Here is a 9844-nt window from a genome sequence, read left to right as displayed (position 1 = left end):
TTTGTTTTCTTGACATTGAGATGCAATCCATACGGAAGGCTGTGTTCTTTGACAGCCAAGAAAATCGTATGAGGCAGTGCAACTCAGTCCTATGGGGTTACTATGAGTGAAAAGAATGACTTTTCAGCACCCAACAACAATGTTAAGGAGTTTTTTTAAAAAAACCTCCAGCCCCAACCCGAGAGATTCTGATTCAGAAGAATTGGTGGGGCCTAGGGATCTGCATTTTTGCAACAGCTCCAGGTGATTTGTATGTGGATAATTGGGCTACCCCACAAGGAGCAGTGCCCCCACTATACCTAATTACCTCCAGTGCAAGGTAGATCTATGGGTCTGAGCCTGGTCCCCAGAGACTGTGGATACAGACCTGGAGCTCAGGGGTGGTTTCATCTCACATAACAGAGCTATGTCTTAAGCAGTTGGACTCACACTTTAGCTTGGATCCAGCTCACCTAAACGGCTTGTTCAAATGCAGGTGGCTGGGCCCAGCTCCGGAGTTTCTGATTTGGAATTTGGGGAGTTGCCTGAGAACTTGCATTTCTATCATGTTCCCCAGTAACCACCTTTTAAGAACCTCTGGTTTGGCACAGTGTGAAACATGTAACCAATTCAACTGAATTTCAGATGTAGAGGGAGGTTGGTGTGCTGACAAATGTTCTATTGTGAATTCTCACCCCAAGTTTTAAAATAAGAACCTCTGATTTCAAGGATTCTCATGGCAGTGAGAGAGGTGACAAGAACCATTCCTAGCAACTGTGACTACAAGACTCAGAATTCACAGCAGCTGCAGGCCAGGCTGCCTTGACCCTTAGCCCACACCCAGACCCCTGCAGCCAGACTCAGCCCCTTGCCTGAAACACCCACCTCATGGTCCTTCTTACCTGCTCATAACCCCACCTCCTAGTGGTCTCCGTACAGTTTCCGATGGTGTTGTTAATGTGCTGCGGCAGTGATTCTGACTCAGAGCCACCCTGTAGAAGGTTCTCAAGGCTATGAATCTTTACAGGGCAGAAAGCTGTGTCTTCTGCCCACAGAGCGGCTAGTGGCTTCAAACTGCTGACCTTGCAGTTAGCAGCCAACTCACAGCCTCTTCCCATAATCCTCAGTGCAAACGCCAAGCAGGGCTAATGTCTGGGTAATTTGGGGAGCCTAGAAATTGGCCCCTTATATCAGGTGCCTACTCCTGATGTAGGTGTTACAGTTAGCGCTCTCAGGTGCTAACTTAAAGATTGGCGGTTCAAGTCCACCTAGAGCCAGCTCAGAAGAAAGACCTGGTGATTTACTTCTGAAAAAATCACCCGTTGAAAATCCTGTGATGACTAGAGCATGAGGTCCTTACCTAGAAAAGCAGCAACAGCAGGGATGGTGACAGAGGCCATGGCGTGGAGAGATGGAGCTGCTGAGGACTCTGGGTCCATGAACAGAGAAAGGCTGTGTGCCTACAGGCAGGAGGCTGGCTTGCAAAATGTGCCCTTTGGACATTTAAATGAATATATCTTTTTGGTTTTGTATGTGTACATCCACTATTTTTTCTTTGTTCATTTGCAAAAAAAATAAGATGTAAAAGGGAAGTCACAAGGAGGAAACAGGATAACTCTTGTTACAGGGAGGGGATGGTAATCATTGAGATGAAACAAAGTGTATGATTGGTTGAAGTAAAGCTGATGATCTTGTCTGTTAACTTGCACTCAATTCACAACAAAAAAAAAATTTTTTTTTTAAACCCTATGGAGCACAGTTCTACTCTGACACATGGGTCTCTATGATTCAGAGACGACTCAATGACAACTTAAAAAAATAATAATAATAATCCAGATGTAATTTGGCTTCAGTACTGTTCACAAAAAGCTCATTCCCAATTTCCCTCAGCACAAGCCATTACTGGGGGTTATAATTCCACGTCCAGGATCCTGATGATGTTAGGATCTCTAGTTATGTCTCAGGGAGGCCCCAGTTTCCGTCTGCATTTATCTTCTATTCTGGATCACATACAGTGCTTGAGTCCTGATCTCTAACCACCCACTGTGTCCCGCTGTGTTGCATTGGAGCACAGGACTAGGCAGTGTTTTGTCTGGTTGTACATTGGCTGTAAGTCAGAACCAACTCCACAACACCAACAACACAGCACTGGAAAGTTCTAAAACGTCCCCCTGGAATAATACTGCTGTTCTACAGAGGAATCCAGCTGCGATCCAACCAGCATATGTGATCATATTGTACAGCAGGCAGGTGTGGCTCAAGTTCTATCCTGTGGTCATACTGAGTCACAGTGGTCTCAACTCTGATAAACTCTGAGATAGTTCCAGCTGTTCTCTGCATCCTTCTGGAGGTGCCCAGATGTGTCCTGGTTTCCTCACAGAAGAGCCCAATGGGCCCCCAGTGTGAACTTGGTTCTCACTCTGCAACTCTGGCCTCCACCCAGCCTTGTAATCCTGGGGAAGTCCAGTTGAGATTCTGCTGCCAGGGGATTAGTTGGTATCTGTTTGTGAGGACTGATACAACCCCAGCAGATGTGTTTCATCCAGGGTTCCTCTCTGGAAGAGATTGATGTTAAAACTGCAATTGATCTAGCCCACCCCACCCCCAGGAACACTCAGGTACCATCCTAGACCACCACCCTAGTGAGGTCTCTCTCTCCAGCTCATCTCTCTCTTCCTATGTCTCTCCATCTCTCTCAGCATCTCTCTGTCCAACTCCCTCTTGATTTCTCTCTCATCTCTCTCCATCTCCATCTCTATCTGTATCTCCCCTTCCCCTCCTGTGTTGCCTGATCCCACAGAGAGCCTCATTCATTTGACTGTCAGGGTTTGTGATGACTCAGAATGGCTGGGTGGAGGTTTACTTTCCCTTAGCGAGCACTTTTTACTAGTTGCTCAGGGTGTGTGGTTGTATAAAGCAGATGTCAGGGGGAAGGTTTACAGTCACAGAGGGAACAAACTGCACTCAAGTCATCTGAGGGATTAGATCCTGGCTCAGGACACCTGGGGCAGAGAGCAGCCCCAAGCTCTGATTTATGCCATATCCTGGCAGCCACTGTGTCTTGCCTCCGCCTCCCCATTAAATGAGGATAACATACTTTGCTCCTACAGTGACTGTGCTTCTAATGAGGTAACATATACTAAGAACCTAACACCATGCCTCTTCTTGCGAGTCGGTTCTGACCCATAGCAACTCTGTATAGGGTTTCCAAGGAGCAGCCGGTGAGCTTGAACTGCCGACTTTACAGTTCAAACAGCTTTGCAGTCTGGCGCATTAACACACAGCGCCACACCAGGACTCCACCATGCCTGTAGCTTCTCACATTCCCTGGCTGATATAAGTGATTACAGTCAGCTCCTAACCAAAAAGGTTGGCAGTTCAATTTCACCCAGAGGTATCTTGGAAGAAAGTCCTGGTGATCTCCATTTTTAAATTTAGCCTTTGGAAATCCTACGGAGCATGGTTCATCTCCAACACACCTGGGATCTCCATTTGGGACTCACTAGATGGCAACTGATTTACTGGTTTCATCTTAGACTCCCCTCACTGCTAGGACTGCAGGCGGTTAAGGGACTAAAGGTGCCCCCCTGCAACCTTGACTGGAAGTCTTACTTTGGACCCTGCCCAAAAGACGCTCTGGGCATTCATTCCCCAAAGCCACCTCTCCCCATCCTCCAGCATCTGTAGCCTGGTTGTTATGTGATGTTATAGGACACTTCAAGATTGTACCTGTCCCTAGGGCCCCACACCCACCCTACATTTCACCTCAACTTCCAACCCATTGGTCCACTCAAAGTGTTAGAACTCTCTAAAGGGGACAACAGATCCAAAACACTTATTAGGAGGCTGTGACAGTAACCCAGGAGGAAGGTAACAGACCTAACCTAGAGCAGAAGCCGCAGGGACCCAAGGGAGCCCACACAAGGCTAGTGAATGCAGGAGTGAGGGACAGGACCAGAGAGATGTCTGCACCAAGCTCTCTGCAGCCTCAGAAGCCTCATTCCTGGTCTGAGAAGCGAAGAGCGGTGCATCCCCACCTGCCAGATGTCAGAAGTCTCCAGTGGCTAGTTCAGACCTTGGGAATGCCCTGAATTCCTTTGCACATGAGACTTCCAGGAAGGGCCAAGGTTTGGGGTGGGGGGGGCGGGGGCACTGGTTGCAACAGTCTTGGCAAATAGCCCTTTGCTTCCTCACCAAGCAGGGCCTTTGGGAAGAAGCGACTGTCTGTTAGGATGGAGAGAAGGCTCTGCAGAGCTCATCATTCCCTATGGTTCAGAAAGGAGGCCAGGAGGGCCTCAGAGCACTTCAACCTCTCTCAGGGCCAGCAGCCCAGTGCGGAAGGAGACCAACCGGCCCTGGTCACTCAGCCAGTTTGACACAACAGCATCCTTGGGACTCATAGGGGACCTTGCCACCTGACGAAGCCCCAGAGAGGCCCTGTGTATAGTGGAGTGTACCTTGTTTCTGAGTTTAGACTCTGAGTCTAGGGTTCTTTGTATTCACGGGTTTGCCTTGATTATCTTTGCATCCCCGTTCCAAGCCTAGGACCTCAGTGTAGGGTCAGTGCCTGGGAGAGATTTGTTCTCCTGTCTCCTTGGCTTTCCAGCTGTGTGGCCTTAGGCAAGTGTCTCCATGCCTCCGATCCTCAGGTTTATCAGCTATAAAACAGACATAATCACACCTATTCCACTTGATTAATGTGGGAATGAATGAGCTCATGGGCCACAAGCACTTGTGTGTTCGTCATCTCTCAAGAGATAGGGTAAAGTGAAGGCAGCCCCCTGGAGCTCGGTTTTTAACCTGCTTCCTTCTTAAGGTGGTGGAGGGGTGGGCTGGGGTACTTTCACTGCAGGCTTCTGAATTCAGTTATTTGAAGCTGCGGTTGACATTTCATTCTACAACCCCAGTTATCTGTTTCCTAGGAAACAAGGGAGACATTGATGCTGCAGTATCTCTCTCTTTCACACACACACACACACACACACACACACACACACACACACATATACTGGCTGCCACTGAGACTGACAATTAACAGAAATTCAGTAAATGTCAGCAGAAGCTAAAAATAGTTCACACCCTGAATTTGCACTTCGACCCCAAGGGGTGGAGGATGACACCCCCTCTGGCATGGTGCCTTTCCCCAGGGCTGGTCCATCAGAGCACCTTCTGTTCTGTAGGCAGACTGAGGGTTCCTCTCTGAGCCCCATCTCCACCTTCCTTCTCCTGGTGTCTTCAGGACCAGACCCAGGAGCCCCACAGGATGCTTGCCTGCCCTCTTACTGAATGTTAAGTGATCCTCTCCCATCTTTTCCCTCCACCCTCAGCCCCTCTCTTCAGTCTGAGATGCAGGAGTCAATGGTATGAGAAATGTTCACCAACATGGCGTACAGACACTCACAGTCTTCACATTCATCCCTCCCCACACATCACCCCCTAAAGCCTGCCTTTATCCTGCCAGGACCCCACCCTAATCTATCACCACCCACTCACTTGCTCAAGCCAGAAACCTAGGAGTTATCCTTACTACTCTTCTCCCAGGACATCCTTCCACCCGGCTCCACCATCCAGCTCCTACCTCACCTCAACCATGTCTACCTGCCATTGGTTTATTCCTTCTGCTCTGTCTGCACCATCCACTCCCCACCCAGAATATGCCATGTGCTCTAGACTGCTGTACTACCTTACCCACCCACTCTCCACCCAGAACATGCCATGTGCTCTAGACCTCTGTACTACTTTACCCACCCACAAACACACACACACATTCTGCCACCCAAAGCAGTAACACCCAGGACCACTGCTCTGCTCCCTGGAAGCTCTCCCTGACTTCTCCAGGCTAAATCCTGGCTCCTCTGTGCTCCCCTGCCTGGCTATAGTGATTCACACTGCATTCATTTTAGCAGACACTTACCTAGTGTTTCCTAGGTGCCAAGCATTGTTCTAGGATTTGTATGTTTATTTAGCGCCTGTAAAGATATTACACGTGAGGCTAATGTCTGGCTCCTCTGCTTCCCTGGAAGCTGGGGCAGGGACAGGCACAGGGGCTGACCTAGCTCTAAGCCCCCTTCCCCCAACACAGAGATGGGGCTGGCTATGGTGACTTTCATAGGGCCATGTCAGTATTCACTGTTCTAACCCCAGGACCTAAATGAGTGCTAGACAGATTTTTGCGGAGTAAATTAAATGTATGCTGGATTCCCAAATAGGACTATCCTTTTGGTGTGTTTTCCTGCCTTCTCTCCAGCATACTTGATGGTTTAAAACTGACTTTCTTTACAATGTGTTAGCAAATATGGCTTCGTGGGTTGTGCTTCCTTCTTACAACATCCTAAGCATAGGTTCTGTTACATTGCACAAAGCCTGTCTTAATCGAGAGTTGGAAGCTGATACACAGAGTGGCATTCGGATGATCACAAATAATGAATCTGTGCCGGGTGGATGCGGCAGCGAGAGCTTTGCACAGCAGCTAGATTAATAGCAGGAGGTAGTGCAGGCTACGTGGACACCCTGGTAATTGAGAATATCTTTTTCTTGGTGCAGCATTATTTCACAGTTAACTTCACCCATGAGAACCAGAAAGCCTTGGAGCTGAGGACAGAAGATGCCAAGGATTGTGATGAGTGGGTGGCGGCCATCGCTCATGCCAGGTATGTCTACCTCCACATGGGGGGCAGGGGCAGTGGGGTGTGGGATCCCACAGGCCAGGCACAAGAGACCAAACCCAAGGGCTCCATTCTTGAGCAAACTCAAGGTCCAGGATGGGGATGGCAGGTAAAAGGAGGACAGAGAAGCAGAGATGGAAAGTTGTAAGGAGAAGATCTCGACAGGATCCAGCCTGAAGTCCAGAGCTCTGCGACTGGGTCCCTGGGACTGCCTCAGTAACTGATAGGCCTTGAGAAACAGTGGTAGAATCTACCACCCCAAGTTTCAAGAGATACTAGGGAACCATAGGAGTCCTGATGTAGCGCTGTAGGAGAGGCACTAAACGGCTCACCGCAAGGTTGACTGTTCAAATCACTAGCCACTCCTTGGAAACCCTACACAGGGTCACAATGAGTTGTAACCAATTCAACGACACTTAACAACAACAAGGAAACTGTGAGGAGTCTTCATTGCACCATCGGATAAGCACCAGACTGCTAACTACAAGATGGATAGTTCAAACACACCAGCCACTCCACAGGAGAAAGATGAGACTTTCTGCTCTCTTAAAGCTTTACAGCCTCAGAACCCCTACGCAAGGTTGCTAGGAGCTGGAATCAACTTGATGACATGGGTGGGGTAGGAGAACTGAAGAGGATTTGGTTTCATTGAAGAGGTTATGCCTACCTGAGTCTAAGGCTTCCAGAGCTCTGTCATAGATGCTGGCTGGCCATGAACTAGTCATGTTGCCTCTCTAGGCCTCAATTTCCTCATCTGTGGACTGAAATTTTCTGAGCTTTGATGGTCAAGGGTTCTAGATCTGCTTCTCCCACATTCCAGCAGTACTTGCTTCTCTCTGGAAGAGCCTTGCTGGGTCAGATGGGGAGAAAGGCAAGAGGAATGAACCTGTTGCAGAGAATATGGGTCACCAAGCTGGACTGAGACCTTTAGGGGTCCTGGGGAAATTAGACTTGTGAGCTGGGGTACAGAACTGAGTACTGTCAGGGGACAGAGGCAGCCAGACTTACCCTCTGAGCAGTGAGCCCTCTCTGACTCAGTGAGTGACTGTGTGTCTACCTCCCTGCTAATGTGGGAGGAGCCAGGAGTGATGATTTGTATCCCCAGGACCTGGTAAAGATGCGGACAAGATGCCCAGCACATGTGAGTTGGAATACAACAAGGATGAATGAGTGGATAGAAGATGGATGTAAGGAAAGGTGCTGAATTTACAGTTGGGTGACGAATGGGTGGGTGCATGGAGAACAGATGGGTGTTGAAAATACGAGGGGACTTCAAAATGTTTATGGGGGAAATCCATTATCTTTCAACTCCATTTTTCCCGGAACTTCTGAGACCCCCCATTGTATTTGTAACTGAAGGGGCATTGGCAGTGCAGCTGAGATGGATGAGTATTGAAAGTATATGCAGAGAGTCGCCCCCCCCCCCACTTTTTCTTTAACCAGCTGGAACCGTGGAGGGTGTCAAAGAGAAGAAAAAGAAGGTTCCTGCTGTGCCAGAGACCCTGAAGAAAAAGTGAAGGAATTTCGCAGAACTAAAGATCAAGCACCTGAGAAAGAAAGAAGTTTGCCCAAAAGATGCTTCAAAAAGCAAGGAGGCAGTTTATCTATGAAAAATCCACTTACTATCACAGGAAATGGGCAGATGGACAGAACTGAGATTCGAATGGCTGGGATGACAAGAAAAGCAGGTAACTTGTCTGTATCTGGTGAGCCCAAGCTGGCATTTGTTATCAGGGTCAGAGGTACCAATGGTGTGAGCCCAAAGGTTCAAAAGGTATTGCAGCTTCTTCGCCTTTGCCAGATCTTCTTCAATAGCACCTTTGTTAAGCTCACCAAGGCTTCAATTAACATGCTGAGGATTTTGGAACCATCTATTGCATGGGGGTACCCAAACCTGAAGTTAGTGAATGAACTGGTCTGCAAGCGTGGTTATGGCAAAACCATTAAGAAGCGAATTGCCCTGACAGATAACACGTTGATTGCATGCATCTTCTGTTGATAAATACAGCATCATCTGCATGAAGGATCTGAGTCATGAAATCTACACCGTCGAGAAACATTTCAAAGAAACAAATAACTTTCTGTGGCCCTTCAAATGATCTTCTCCTCGCAGTAGAATGAAGAAAAAGACCACCCATTTTGTAGAAGGTGGAGATGCTGGCAACAGGGAAGACCAAATCAACAGGCTTATTAGAAGGATGAACTAAGGTGTCTGCCATGATTATTTTTGTAATCTGGTGAGCTAATAAAACAGTAAATGTTCTCAAATTGGAAAATAAATAAATAAATAAGAAAAAGAAAGTATATGTGGAGAATGGATGGATAGATGATACATGGATGGATGAAGGATGATAAATGAATGATGGATGGATTGATCAATCAATCCCAGGGCCCTTCCATTAGCTTTACATCAGGCCAACTGGCTTTGACCTTGACTGAGGTCAGGATAGCCTGACCTCAGTAAGTGTCCAGTCTAACTATAGAGACCAGGTTCTCACACATAAATCAGGTAGTCAAGCCCTGTGCTGAGGAGACAGAGATGGGTGTGACACAAGTATCCTCTGGAGTATCACTGTCTCATCAGGGAGACAGTAGACATGTGCACAAGTAGATCCGGGCATAGAAGCTGTGTTAAGTACAAAGCACCATGGGTATATGAAACAGAGAGACGTTACCTCCATCTTCAGGGAAACGAGAGAAACTGGGGAACCTGGAAATGAGGTAAAGTTTGACCTGATTGGGAGGGGGTGAAGAGAGATTTAATGGACTTAGATAGCAACACTTCAAACTTTCCCTCCACTCCTCTCCTGTCAAAAAAAAAGACTCTTAGAGAAAAGAAAGTTCCAAGAATAACAAAGGTGCTGAATTTACAAATAACAAAGAGAAATCAGAGTAGATTGAAGTAGATGGAGTTGGACGGTGGGTTAGGACAAGACCATAACCAGTCTTGACTATCCACTGAGATTTTGGATCTTTCTTCTGTAAATAGTGGGGAGCCATAGAAGATTTTACACCAGAGGAATAACTTCTTCTTGTTGTTGTTAAGTGTCGTCGAGTTGATTCCAACCCACAGCTACCCTGTATAGGGTTTCCAAGGACCAGCTGGTGAGCTTGAACCACCGACCTTGTGACTCAATCGACTTTGCAGTCTGACACATTAGCCCACAGTGCCACACCAGGACTCCGAGGAATAACTTGGT

General features: G+C 47.7%; 1 protein-coding gene across 1 annotated transcript in view; it reads left to right on the top strand.

The window, feature by feature from the left end:
- The window catches only part of RASGRF1 (Ras protein-specific guanine nucleotide-releasing factor 1), a 137576-nt gene that overhangs the window by 24106 nt on the left and 103626 nt on the right, over positions 1-9844 (top strand). Inside the window, exon 2 of the mRNA XM_006870897.1 lies at positions 6523-6629. Coding sequence (XP_006870959.1) covers positions 6523-6629 — 107 coding nt within the window. The remainder of the gene's footprint in view (positions 1-6522; positions 6630-9844) is intronic.

Source organism: Chrysochloris asiatica, unplaced genomic scaffold (genome assembly GCF_000296735.1).
Source record: "Chrysochloris asiatica unplaced genomic scaffold, ChrAsi1.0 scaffold00156, whole genome shotgun sequence".
In the NCBI taxonomy this organism is placed as follows: domain Eukaryota; kingdom Metazoa; phylum Chordata; class Mammalia; order Afrosoricida; family Chrysochloridae; genus Chrysochloris; species Chrysochloris asiatica.
This window is presented reverse-complemented; position numbering and strand designations above follow the sequence as displayed.